General features: G+C 40.6%; 1 protein-coding gene across 3 annotated transcripts in view; it reads left to right on the top strand.

Moving 5' to 3' along the window:
* HPSE2 (heparanase 2 (inactive)) overlaps positions 1-14,351 on the top strand; it is a 727,458-nt gene that overhangs the window by 559,251 nt on the left and 153,856 nt on the right. For all 3 annotated transcript variants that reach the window (XM_025274425.3, XM_025274427.3, XM_025274426.3), the window contains exons 8-9: positions 4,999-5,105; positions 9,270-9,384. In XM_025274425.3, coding sequence (XP_025130210.1) covers positions 4,999-5,105; positions 9,270-9,384 — 222 coding nt within the window. The remainder of the gene's footprint in view (positions 1-4,998; positions 5,106-9,269; positions 9,385-14,351) is intronic.

Here is a 14,351-nt window from a genome sequence, read left to right as displayed (position 1 = left end):
CAGACCACTCCATGAGCACATGATTGAGTTCTGCTGCTGGTAATGAGAAGTCATATAGATTATGAAGCTAGGATGAAGCTGGTTAAAAGACAGAAGCAGTATAGAGGAAAGTCTTGAGAAGGAGGTCTTCCTTGCAGGAAGACCAAGGGAGAAAGGATAAGATCCGGAACTCAGAAGGGGACAGTAAGAAAGGAGAGGACAGAATGGAATGATTTTGTCCTCATCTAACATAGTAGGTAGCTTAGAGTCAAAAACACACAAGAAGGATGTAAAGAAAAATTGGAACATTATTGAGCTCTCACCTGGACGCTTTATGAATACAATAAGGAACAAAGAGACAGGAGCACCTCCAAGCAGAGCCCTGTCCATGGGTAAGGAAAGTTTAAGAAGTTCCCTAAAGCTATTCAGCTCCTTCTAACCAGTGACATAGGGGACCTGGTTGCTTAAAGAACCACTGCTTTTCCTAAAGTCCTAGGGAAGGTTGATTTCCAACTATATGAGATGCTGGAATTAATGGACTCCAGCTTCCTTTGGAGGGTGGGCCTCTTGCCAGGCCTGATTAGCCCAGCTGGCCTGTCCACTATTCCTGTTTTATTGCTTCCTTTCTCATTAAGGAAGGTGTTGGGTTTGGATAACCATAAACAACATGTCTGCTGCTACAAGGCTACCATCACTTGCATAGCCAGTGGCTGAAACCAGGCTCTCAGGAGTCTTTTTTAAAGGCAAATCACAGTTTTGGAGAGACAGGAAAGGGAAGCCCAGGTTTGAAAATGTGCCACAGAAACGGTTATTTTCCTATTTTTAATTGTTTTCTTTAAAAAAAAAAAAAATCAAAGTGGTAGGGAAAATAAAACTTTTTAAAAAGTCAAAGCTATTTTTCTCTCTCACCTCTCCTTTTTCAATATAGCCACACGAAACAGTCCTGATGTCCTCAACCCCTGAAATGAGAGGGAAGGAGCTGGAGGGTTTCCCTTCACACCACCCTGCCCCCAGCAGGCTGAAGGATTCTGCGCAGCCACTGGCAACCTGCTGAGCTGTTCTGTGGGTGCTTCAAAGCTCCCTTGTCCACATGAGCCTAAGAGCTGAAGTCTGTGGGGGATTAAAAAAACTGCTGAAAGGGAGCCAACCATTCAACTCCCCTCTCCCTTCACTTCAATAATCTCGGCATTTGGGCATTTGTAATTCTCCCTCCCCAGACAATGTGTTTCTTAAAATAACCTTCATTGGCACATCATTTTTCACCAGGAACTGTACCCTTGTTCTTTGCAGTCCTGAAATTTTCTCTCTTCTAGCACAGGGGGAATCATATTTACTCAGAAAACCGCAGTGTTGAACTACAGCCCTCAGTTTCTTAGAGTTTCACTTTCTAAGGGAATTTTGCAGCTGGTTCCATCTGTTTTTCCTGATTTTTTTCCCTCTCCTCTTCTGCCCATACTAATTTCCTCTCTAGGCCCAACCAGCACCCAACCTCAGTACCTCCCCCACACATGACTATGATAACCTCTTCTTGTCTCACGGTAGACACAATATTCATTAAGCCTCTCACCATGTCCCAAACAGTAAATGTTCAGAAAATCCTTGCTGACTCATACCAACCACTCCCAGAACCTCTAACACAGATACTTTCTAGGAATTTCTCTTCCATATAACATTTCATATAACTGGCTTGGTCTTGTATCAAAGCACTCTCTCCCTGTGTTTTTTTTTTGTTGTTGTTCATGTATTAATAGCTTCTCTAGAAAATGACAAGACTTGCTCCTGTGCTAAGTGGATAAACAAACTACTCTGAATGCTAATTACATTAACGTGAGCTACCCATGTAGATTTTAAATCCTAAATAGACCTTTCCCTGCTATTTAGCACACATCTGGTCTATTACCTACCACCACAAACATATCCAAATAAAAGCAACCAATTCTAATGTTAGATTGCCAATCACAATCTCATGTACTTTGGACAAAGAGAGTGATCTAGGTAACATTTGCTTTACTTTAAGAGCCTATCATTTGCCAGACACCTTTCCAAGTGCTTTACAAATATTAGGTCACTTAAATATTTTAAAAAATGCACATTTATTATTCTAATTTTACAGCTAAGGAAATTAAGGCACAGCAAGCTCAACAGTGCATCAATGATGAAACCAGGATTCACACCCAGGCAATGTGTGTGCAGACCACGAACTGCTAATCAATTCTACCTCACTAATTATAAGAAGTGTTAGATTGTCTCCTTCCAAATCTTCCTGCAAGTCAGAAGAGAATTCAAATGAACTTTATTTACACAGTGTCTGTGTCCTTGATGAGTCCTGTGTACACAGCAATTTATAAATCCATCCATTTTCTGGAATCAAGTCCTCATTTAATGGAGCTTAACTAAAGTCCTTATTTAAAGGTGCTAGAGGGATCTTTCCTGACCTTCATCTAAAACATCAACCTTCCTCTCCTTCCAAGGCACTTTCTGTCAGATTAATCGATTTTATTTTCCTCCTAGCACTTCCTATTTCTAAATTTATGTTTGTGTGTCTATTGTCAGTCTCTTCCCCTTGACTAAAATATGAGCTGATGAGAGCAGAGACTTGTGTTTCATTCACTGTTTGCCCCTAGAATTCTGCTTGGCATATAGTAGGTGCTCAATAAATATTTACTGAATGAATGAATAAATCCATTTGATAATGCCTTCATGTTTTTGCATAGACAGCCTTAGCCCTTCTTTGGTAGTGATGGTGGTCTAGTTGCTAAGTTGTGTCCAACTCTTGCAACCCCATGGACTGCAGCCCATGAGGCTCCTCTGTCCATGGGATTTCTCAGTTAAGAATACTGGAGTGAGTTGTCATTTCATTTTTCAGGGTGTCTTCCCGACCCAGGGATCAAGCCTGGGTCTCTTACATTTTAAGCAGATTCTTTACTGCAGGCGGTCTCCTACAGTGCAGGCAGATTCTTTACCAACCAAACCACCAGGGAAGCCCAGTATAATTTTAAATATTCCCCTTAACTAATTTCACCTACTCCTGTGGCTTTTTTCTACCATTCCCAATAATTACCTCTAGCCAAGATCTTTATTTTTGAGATGACCAAATCTGGCTTTTTTGTCTCCTGTATTTATTGTTTATGTTATTTTAATTTCCATAATCAAATTTACTCTTGACCTTTGGGGAATAGGAGCCAAGGGGACCTGCACAAGCATTACAAAATACTGATACATTTTGTATTTAGAAAGGACTTACATTTCATCTCCTCCAAATACGTTACTTTATATGTTGGTGAAGAAATTGAAGTCCGAGATAATGATTCTCCAAACGTCTCATGGCTGCTATGTGGTAGAACCCCAGATTTTCAGAATTTATTCCCCTTTCCACATCAGTTATCTACCTATTAGGGTCTACCTCTCCTATTGTTAATGATACATATTACACACTCAGCTCTATTGAGATACAATTCACAAACCATGAGATTCACCCTTTAAAAGTTTTTTTTTTAATTTTATTTTTAAACTTTACATAATTGTATTAGTTTTGCCAAATATCAAAATGAATCAGTTTTAGGTATATTCACAAAATTGTGAAACTGTCACTATTTAATTTTAGAACATGTTCATATCCTCCAGAAAAACCCCATACCTATTTGTAGTCACTCCCCATCTTCCCCCCTCATTCTCTTTCCCTTTTTCCAACCCTAGAAATCCATTAATCTACTTTCTGTCTCTATGGATTTGACTGTTCTGGACATTTCATATAAATGAATATAATATGTGGCCTTTTGTGTCTGGTTTCTTTCACTTAGCTTAATGATTTCAAGGTTCATCATCTTATACTATTTACCTTTTTGTTTTGTTTTTTTAACAAAACCACTTTTCTCTGACTGCCTTAATAATCTCTATATCTGTCTTCAAACAAAAATTAAACTTTGAATATCCTAGAAGCCAAAGGCAAAAAAGAAAAACAGAAATATATTACTCAGTTCCAGTTAATCTTTTTTTTTTTACCATCAAAAATTTTTATTCTCAATTTTAAAAAGCTTCAGCAAAGTCACTATTTTTAAAACCTATACGTAGAGAAAAAAAAAAACCAATGAGAGTCTTCTGTTGTAACTGTGATATTTCATGCTATTCACACTATCTTACACATTCAAGTACATATTCAAAATGTGTTCACCAATATAATAGACCTCAGTAAAAACAGGAAAGATAAATAAAACTATCTTATCATCTCTTTGTATGTCTAGTAAGCCACACAAATTTAACTGCTGATATAAGCTATAAAATTTCAGTACAGTCAATAGAGGTTTGATGTCCAATGTGCCTAAACTAAGAGTCAAGAAACCGCAGGGATTTTCATATCTTTATTCTCTCTCTATCTAAGATTAAATTACATAAGTACACACTTCATAATGTCCTCAGAGATATGAGCAGGTAGTTCCAGTTAATCTTAAAGGAAACACAAAGTTTATCAAAAGCATGAATGTTTTAAGGGGAATCATTACTGTAGACCTTTACTTTCACAATATGACTCTGTTTTCTAATCATTTAAGGTATTTTTCTTGCTTTCTTATTTATAGTATTTCCAGCTCTCCTTGGGTTGGGCACTCTGAGCAGTTTCAAGAAGAGGGAGAGGACCACCTTCTTCTAGGTGCAAGGGGAAATTCTTCTTTAATCTTTAACAGCATTCCAGTTTGACCGCCACTATTAATTTTCACTGAAGGGTGTTGCAGTCAACTTATGTCCTAGAATATGCACTTGTTCTCCTGTCACAATGTCACTTTTGTTCACTTAGGAGAAAAAAATGATCATTTCTTTGAGTGGACATGTATCAATATTAATGTGTGTGTGTGTGTGTGTATTTGTGTGCCAGCTGTATGGACTGTATCAACATGGAAAAAACACAGCTCATGACCACCTGGGAGCAGAGGATCAGAGGAACTTTAAGAGAATGTATGGTCCTTCTCATTTAGGAACAGTTTTTAAATATTTCATTATCTCCTTCTGCTTTTGTTGTGTGAACAGGTGGTTAACACATACACCCCAGGAAAGAAGATTTGGCTTGAAGGTGTGGTGACCACCTCAGCTGGAGGCACAAACAATCTCTCAGATTCCTATGCTGCAGGATTCTTGTGAGTAGAACTTGCAATTTCACTCCCAAGGGCACTAAGGAAAGGACAGTGAAATTGCTTATTATTCTGCCCTTTGGATGGGGTGGTGGTTCGTTTCCTACTGAAAATTCTTCATCCATTTCTTTGTAAATGTGTTTAAACACTCAACAAACAGTGATTAGGGACTTGTCTAAATAATAAGATCTCAGGTACAGGCATTAGAGCAAGAATAATAATGGTAGTTATTAGTAATAAGTAATTAGTAATAAGTAGATAGTAATAGAGTTTTATTTTATGTCTACAGTGTAAAATACAGTACAGATAGCATACATTTTTTTCTTGTAATTTTCACCAGAGTCCTGGGAGATAGGTAAGAATAAGAGGGAGGTTTTGCCCTTTAGAAACTTAGGCAACTGGAGGAATAGAGATGGAGGGTAAGAAAAGCTATCGGAGATAAGTTTCATCATCATAATTTTAACTGCATAGTGCTTACCATGTGCTGAGGGCATATTTAATAGTGCTTTGTGCATATTTAATGATTTAACAACCAGTGTAGTAGATGCCCTTATTTTATAAGAAGCCAGTGAGATAGATGCAATTATTAATTAATGGCAGAGCTTGGACTCAAGTTATAGCAGTCTGCTCCAGAGGCCTACCTTTTTGCCATTAAATTATACCATCTCTCTTCCTTCCTTACATGGTCTATCCACACAAGGGGTAGACATGCAGAGGAATTAAGAATTTCTGACTGGGAGTATCAGGAAGGACTTTGTGGAGGAAGAGGCAATTGAGTGGAACATTAAGAAATTTCTCTAATTTCTGTAGGCGAAGGTTGTTGCTGAGGGTAGTGGGGAGCACTCTAAACTGAAGGAACATTATGAGGAGAAATGATTAGTGTGAGAAAGCCTCAGTATCTGCAGGGGTTAGTGAAGGTATGATTGTGCTAAGCCACTTCATTTGTGTCTGACTCTTTGTGACCTTATGGACCTTAGCCCACCAGGCTCCTCTGTCCATGGGATTCTTCAGGCAAGACTACTGGAGTAGATTGCCATGCCCTCCTCCAGGAGAGCTTCCTGATTCAGGGATCAAACTCGAGTCTGTAATGTCTCCTGCATTGGCAGGCAGGTTCTTCACCACTAATGCCACTTGGGAAGCCCAGGTATGATTAGGGACAGAGTTTTACCACCAAATCATAGAAGACCTTGAAAACCAAGGATGTAATATGAGGCCTTATTCTATACTCAGTGGCAAGCCATTGAAGATTACAGAGGAGGAGAGAGGTCCTACAGAGATCTGACCTGTACTGAAAACACTGGGTTTGATAGTTTGCACCAGTTTGGAGAGGCAAGAGACAGGAGAGTGAATTTGAAGGCTGCTGCACTCATCTGGAGAGCAACTTAAGCCAGAAGCGCAAGGGCCTCTGCCTGGCCTCCCGTTGTCAAGAGACAGAGACAAACCACTCGGGACCACAGACTGACCAGGTGACCTGTTTCTGGTCCAATCTAGTCTGGGGTCCTGGTTTTTTGTCTGAACAAGGTTCTCCTAAGAACTGCAGCTCTGCCCTCAACTACGCATTTCACTACGAACAGCCACTTCTAATTATACAGCTATAGTTCCTCTCCATTAAGGCAGCTTCTTTATTACATTTGTGAAGGGCAAATCAGGCTGGTCAAGCAAATATCTTTTAAGATGGAATCCTGGCAGATGCAGATGAAGATAATGAGTCAGTGGCTACATGATATGCCTGGGGTCTTCCAGCCCCGTGTCCTCACATGGAGCGGCACAGAGAGGTTGTTCAGTGTTGCTGAGGGTTTTCTTTCAAAAATACTCTGCTCAGCAGGTTTCACTGTGACAGTCGGGTTGGCTGCTGGAGGCCCCTTGAATCAGAGAAGAATATGGCCTTTGCTTAGTGGTCTCAGAAGAACTCAGCTGCAGGGCCTAGCAAGTAGTCTGTTTGTACTGAGTGTTTTCATGAAGATTCTTCCCTTTAGAGAGTGATGTGAAATGAGAAATAACACAGACCATCATGGAGAGAGCTAGAGAGAGACTTGCCTTTTCACTAGCATCAGCTAAATATCCATAGATCTCCACAGTCACTTTTGTGAACACAGATTAACATCGTTGTTTAGATTTTGGTGTAGTTCAGATGTTCCGTGCTTGGTTGACAGATCAAATGAAAAGCAGCTCATTCTGCTCCTGGTCTTCTCTCTTACCTTTTCATCATCCACTGGCTGTAAGCTCTACTGGCAGTACCCAGAAACATGCTCCTTGAGTCCAATTTTCCAAGGGGTATAAATTGCTTCCAGGAGAAAAAAAATGTACAGCATTCTAGGAAGCTCCATAGGCTAGCAAGGAGTTGGAAAGAAGGCATTTTACAGCCCTTTTTCAATATATGGCATTAATATAAGCTTACCAGGACACATTCATATGCATGCATAAATTAGAATTCTCTGCTGCCAATATGCAAGGGTAGTTTTCCCAATCAGGACTTTGAGATTCTTTGATGCCCTACCCTTGGCTGTGTCTGCAGCACCTACATGTCTGTCATGTAATAGATACTCAATAGTGTTTTGTGGATAGAAAATAATAGCCACAGAAGTATCCTTGGTGAGATGTGTCAATTATCTTGCCACTTTTCACTAATTAAGCATAAAAAGGAGACATGGAACACCATTTATTTCTCCTTCTCAGGAGACTTATTATTACAGAGGAAGATGAAGACAATTCCAGAACTAACCATTCTATTCTGAAAAGCTATGGAGAAGCAGGGGCTCTGGCCATAGTCATTTGTTAATGCCCTAGACCTGGGATGTGCAAATAGGATGTGGGTTTAAAGAGGAGAATGAATATTCTTTCCTCTCTCTTTAAAGTTCCTTCAAAAACTACCCATATATTCTCAGGAGAAAATCCAAAAAACTCAGATTTACAAGTTAGTGTTTATTTGTTGAATATATATTCTTTATATTTCACTGTGCTAGGCTCTGTAGAGGTCACAAATAGGAATTTGATAACATTCTTGTAAATGTGTAGGTACAGCTACATACCCGGTCCTTTACAAATGACTTATGTGGTCTCACAGGCATTTTTTTTTTAATCTATTCTTAATGCTAAGAACAAGATCTAGCATTTACAGTTGATGAATTCATATTGTTGGATGAATAATAAATGAATGAACAAATGGGATCTTATCAGATGTACAAATACAAATATTGACATCTAGATGCCACTAGAGATAGGGATTCATATATATGTGATTATGTATTTACTTGTCATTTTGTCTCTTCATTCATTCAGTAAGCCTGGGGATAGAAGGGTGAGAAAGACAAACTTGTTTGGACATAGAAATACTTGTTATTTGTTAGAACCTACTGTATTTGTGCTATTTCAGTGGAAAGAACACGGACTTAGGAGGCGTCAGCCCAGAATTCATGTTACAGTTCTACCACAGGTCAGCTAAAACTGTGTCTCAGAGGCCAAAGCAAAGCTAAACCTGTTCTCCTGATCTCACAGTGTTGCCAAATGAACAAAAATAAGAAAGACAAGTAGCTTAGCCATGTGATATTCCAAACGCATTTTCACTTCCCTGGGTTACAATGTCCCAATCTGAACAACAGCAACAAAATGGTTCTACTATATTTTTGTCAGATTTCTTTTTGGATTTATAACTTTTGTCTTTGCATTTTACTGTGTTTGTGTGTGTGTTGTATGTGATTCATTATCAGTAGGTATTTGTTAGTTTTATCAGAATAAAATATAATTGTCAATGTGGAAAAGATTTGAAAATATTTTAATAATATTCATTCATAATGTAAAAATTAGCAGTGGTCTTTAGTGTCAGAAAGGTCACTGGTTTGGAGCTCCATATTATTTCAGATTTGGGGAATCATAACTATGCATGATTTGTCCCTAGTATGTAAATGGTGATTCTCAAAATCCTAGAATCTAATTTTATCCAGATCAGTTTCAACTTAGACTGTTGAGCACCTATAGTGTTCCAGAAACTGTGATGCTTGTTTGGGGTACAAAGCTAAAACGTGTCTATTCTTGATGAGCTCATACCATCTGGGGAAAGACAGAGAACTAAGTAATTATCATTAAGTGGGCCAGCAGAGGGTATGAATAAGAGTTTTTAAATGTATTGATTTTAAATGTATCGATATGGTTTTTTTCCCCCTTGCTTTTCAGATGGTTGAACACTTTAGGAATGCTGGCCAATCAGGGCATTGATGTTGTGATTCGGCACTCATTTTTTGACCACGGATACAATCACCTTGTGGACCAGAATTTTAACCCATTACCAGTAAGTGTAAGATCAAGATTCCCAACTCCTTTCCCATGTCCTTCAGTTCTTTTGATCGTGCTCTGATCCCCACTGGGAGAATTTTTCTCCTTCTGTTACTCATTAATTTCACAAATTGGACAGAAATATTTTTGACCCATTTTACAGACTTTTAGCTTTACCTCCCAGACATACCCCAATATATACTCACATATGTGTACATATGGGTTTACGCATATACACATTTATGCATTTATATATATTTACCACTATTATTTTAACAAACCTTGTGCAGTTGAGATTCCAAATCTACTTGTGGCCTGTTTGAACTCTGCTTGAGAGTGAATTTTTCCAGATTGTTTTCTTTTAATGCTAATAGGAGACATTAGTTAATGTCAGATGCAACATGTTGAAAGCAGATGGGAGAGTGTTGTCCAAGATCAGATATAGTAGAAACCCATCCCTTGGAGAGTGGCTTAAGTGCACTCACACTGGATGTTGATCCCTGTGTGATGAGGGGATTTGCCCAGGGTGTCACCTACTCTAGGAGAGCAGAGAAAGGGGAGGCTAAAGAAGAATGGCAAGAGCAGAGAGCTGGCTATGTCCAGTGACTTTATTGACTCATCAAAGAAATCCCACTTAGTCCAGAAAAGCTGTGCTTATCAAAAATATTATGTGAGTTATCCTGCTTACAGACATCTTGGTCATGATAAAAGGTGAGTCCTCTCATTAGCCCATAGAACGTCAGAGCTGGGATTCCCCTTGGAGATGATCCAGTTCCACCTCATGTAACAGAGGGACTGGTAGCCTGGGTTGGGGGAGGGGTGTATAGTGCCAGCCCTAGTGCCCACTCCTGTGCCCTGGCCCAGTATTCTTCCTACAGAATTACTGCTGCCCTGGGGTCCACAGCAAACAAACCCAGCTGGAACCCAGTGAGCATTCCTGCCCTTTGCTTCCCTCTGCCCATTTCCACCCTCTGTGTTCATCTCATCACCCTCACCCCAGCCCTTAACCAGGAAGCCTCCAAGTCCAGAACAAAGAACAGCTTGGCACCCAACAGCACCATTTCTATGTCTGGAAAGAATCCCTCTAGTTAGTGTACTAAGGAATTATTATATCCCTGATTGTACATGACTCCAATTAAGTCACAAATACCAAAGCTGACTGGCACAGTTGCTTTTATGCACAAGGCCAGGATACCTCTCTCTTTCAGCGTGTGAGGAGCTGGGGTATGGAGGGACGGAGAGGAAGTTTTCAGTTTGGAACCATAGGGGGTTCTGTTTGTTCATTGTTTGTTTTGAGCTCATAAACTTGTGGTAATAAAACAAAATAGTGATTAGAAAAGCATCTATGAAATGTAAACACAGAACAAATATAATGTCACACAAATGTAAATATTTATTGCCCATCAGGCACTGGGGAGGAGTCTAGTAGTAGATAACTGAATAAATAGTAAGAGGGGGTCAGTGAGGGCTCCTTTAGAGTGTGTACAAGGAAGTCTTCTCTGAGAAGGTGACACTGAGGCCAAGAGTCCACCTACGAGAAGGAGCCAGACACGCAGATTTTTGCAGAAGGGCTTTTGGGCAGGGGAAGGGGCTAGCACAAAGATTCCAAGGCAGGAACAGAGTTGGCATGTTTGAGGAGATATAACTGTGCTAGAGTGCTGGGGGCCTGGCAAGGAACAGGGGGACTGGTTGGACATGGGGCCAGCTTGGGTCAGATCACACAGGGCTTTGAAAGCTAAAGGGAGTTTGACTTTTATTGTAAGTAGTATGAAAAGCCACTGGAGGGTTTTCTGCAGGGAAGTAACATGATCTAACTTACATTCTTAAAAGATCACCTTGGTATAATTAATGCATCAAATGTTAGTTATATGTTTAAAAATGTGGATGTTTGCCTGAGGGCTAAGTTGCTTCAGTCATGTCCAACTCTTTGTGACCCTATGGACCATAACCCACCAGGCTCCTCTGTCCATGGGATTCTCCAGGCAAGAATACTGGAGTGGGTTGCTATGCCCTCCTCCAGAAGATCTTCCTGACCCAGGAATCAAACCTGTGTCTCCTGTGCCTCCCGAAATGCAGGCAGATTCTTTACCACTGAGCCAACAGGGAAGCCCAATAATGTGGATAATACTTAAAAATTTATAAGGCACTTTCATATACAGCAGGCTTCCCTGATAGCTCAGTTGGTAAAGAATCCACCTGCAGTGCAGGAGACCCCAGTTCGATCCCTGGGTCAGAAAGATCTGCTAGAGAAGGAATAGGCTACCCACTCCAGTGTTCTCGGGCTTCCCTTGTGGCTCAGCTGGTAAAGAATCTGCCTACAATGTGGGAGACCTGTGTTCGATCACTGGGTTGGGAAGATGCCCTGGTGAAGGGAAAGGCTACCTACTCCAGTATTCTGGCCTGGAGAATTTCGTGGTCTTTATTCCATGGGGTTGCAAAGAGTCGGAAACAAATGAGCGACTTTCACTTTCACATACAGCACATCAGTAATACTACAAACATTCTTTCTTTCCCTCTGCTCATCTTTTTTTCCTGTATTTCCTTCTTTCCTTTATTCCTTCCTTCATACATTCAAATCTCATTCACTCCTCTTGATCATGTACTACATGCTGAACACTATTTCTGAATGAGCCACGATGATGAACCAAAAAGACAAGGTCCTTGAATTACTGGAGCTTATAGTCTAGTGAAGCATACTAAGAAGAGTAAAGTATATAAACACATAAATAACTGCTCTTGGACATAATTGCTCTAAAGTGAGCCGGTGACATAAGTGTGCCTTTATTTTGCTGAAGAGACACTAGGGTTCTTTGAAGTTGTTCAGCAACTTATCCAAGGTCAGACAAGTAGTGAGAGCTGGAACAAGGAATTTTGCAGTTCAAAATGTTATTTACTTTTCAACATGCCACACTATTTCTAGCAGTACTCTCTTTGGTGTCTGTGATGTGGTCTGAGGCCACTGTTTGTCTCAGAATTGGGTTTAGAGTTGGGAACAGGCATCTCGAGGAACTGGAGAGAAGAAAACCTAGGCTAGAAGAAAACCTATGGTCTTTGGGTGACTAGACAGTCTTGAGTTTCAGAGCTGGACAAACCTGGATTGTGTATCAAATCTCTCTGTACCTTTTCATGGCCAGCTGTAGGTTAAAGATGCAAGATCTCATGATTTTATTCTCCACAAATGGGAGATAATGCAGGTGACTTTCTTTAAAAGCTTACCATGAGACACCTTGATTGATAGGTAGTAACAGCACAGATTATGACCAACCTAGATAGCATATTGAAAAGCAGAGACATTACTTTGCCAACAAAGGTCCATCTAGTCAAGGCTATGGTTTTTCCAGTGGTCATGTATGGATGTGAGAGTTGGACTGTAAAGAAAGCTGAGCGCCGAAGAATTGATGCTTTTGAACTGTGGTGTTGGAGAAGACTCTTGAGAGTCCCTTGGACTGCAAGCAGATCCAACCAGTCCATTCTGAAGGAGATCAGCCCTGGGATTTCTTTGGAAGGAATCATGCTAAAGCTGAAACTCCAGTACTTTGGCCACCTCATGAGAAGAGTTGACTCATTGGAAAAGATTCTGATGCTGGGAGGGATTGGGGGCAGGAGGAGAAGGGGATGACAGAGGATGAGATGGCTGGATGGCATCACTGACTCGATGGACGTGAGTCTGAGTGAATTCCGGGAGTTGGTGATGGACAGGGAGGCCTGGCGTGCTGCGATTCATGGGGTTGCAAAGAGTCAGACATGACTGAGCAACTGAAATGAACTGAACTGAACAGCACAGAGGTTCTTTGGAAGCTAAAACAAGTCCTATTGATTTAGCACAAAGGCTCAAGTGATCTGAGCAGCTGTATTTATGGAAACACCAAGCTCTAATAAAGAAACTGTATGTAAAAGCACTTTAAAAGGTAGCAGCCTTTCTTTTTATCTTTCTTTGGGCTAATAAATTCTGCACCTTATAAGCAGAGAACTTGGCAGCTGGGAGAGTGTGTCCTAAGTCTCCTGGAAATAATTTACTAGGCTAGACCAGGGCACCAATCTGACAGACCTTGCCAGCCGGCCCCTGGGACGTGTAATGGACACACCTAGGAATCATACTGGTTGCCATTTCAGAGATTTGTACAGTTGAGGTCCAAACACTGCTGATAAAAACTTTGGATTTTACATTGTGATTAAATCTTCAAGAGTATTAAGAGTTTGTGTGTGTTAGTTGCTCAGTCGTGTCCTACTCTTTGTGACCCCACGAACTATAGCCTGCCAGGCTTCTCTGTCCATGGAGTTCTCCAGGCAAGAATACTAGAGTGGATTGCCATTCCCTTCTCCAGAGTTAAGAGTTTAGGGCCTCAGTAAGTTGTTTTTTGGTTGGCTCCCAGAAAAATCAGTATTTTCTATTCCAGTTCCTTCAAATTCAACATTTCAGGAAAAGCTCTTATTAGCAAATACTACTTTTTCCTGTTGTTGTTGTTAAAGGATCTTAGCCTAATGGCTTCCCAACTTATATACCATATGACCCAGTCAGCTGAGTATGTAGGATTCCAATCCAGTGGCAAAGCCATTCCAATCTAAGGGAAGAGAGAATATTGAAGGTAGCTCTTTAAAAAAAAACAACTTATTTTGAGAAAAGGTCATTTTCCACTACAGCCCATGTTCTTTCTGGCTGTTCCTCTAGAGAAGTGCCAACTCTCCTCCTGTTGTGAGATTTTCCTTCTCCTGGGAAGAGAAGAACATTTAGTCCAGCAGTGCTTCATCACTCGACTCCCACCCCTTTCCCCTGACCCCCTTGCCGTTGGGAAAGAGGGAACGTGTGAGTCTCCACAGCCTGTCGACTAGTCATGGGCTCCCTTGGGAATAAGGGATGTTTGTGCAGAAGAGATCTGCACATTCAGTGGACATAGTCCAGACCCCACCAGCCGTGGGCATTTCTCCTAAGCGAGGGTTTTGGAATTTAGCTTGCTGCTTTTTTTAAGAGCTTGATTTACAGAG

This window comes from Bubalus bubalis, chromosome 23 (genome assembly GCF_019923935.1).
Source record: "Bubalus bubalis isolate 160015118507 breed Murrah chromosome 23, NDDB_SH_1, whole genome shotgun sequence".
Lineage (NCBI taxonomy): Eukaryota > Metazoa > Chordata > Mammalia > Artiodactyla > Bovidae > Bubalus > Bubalus bubalis.
Note: the sequence above shows the minus strand (reverse complement) of the source record. Positions and strands in the feature narration are given on the sequence as shown.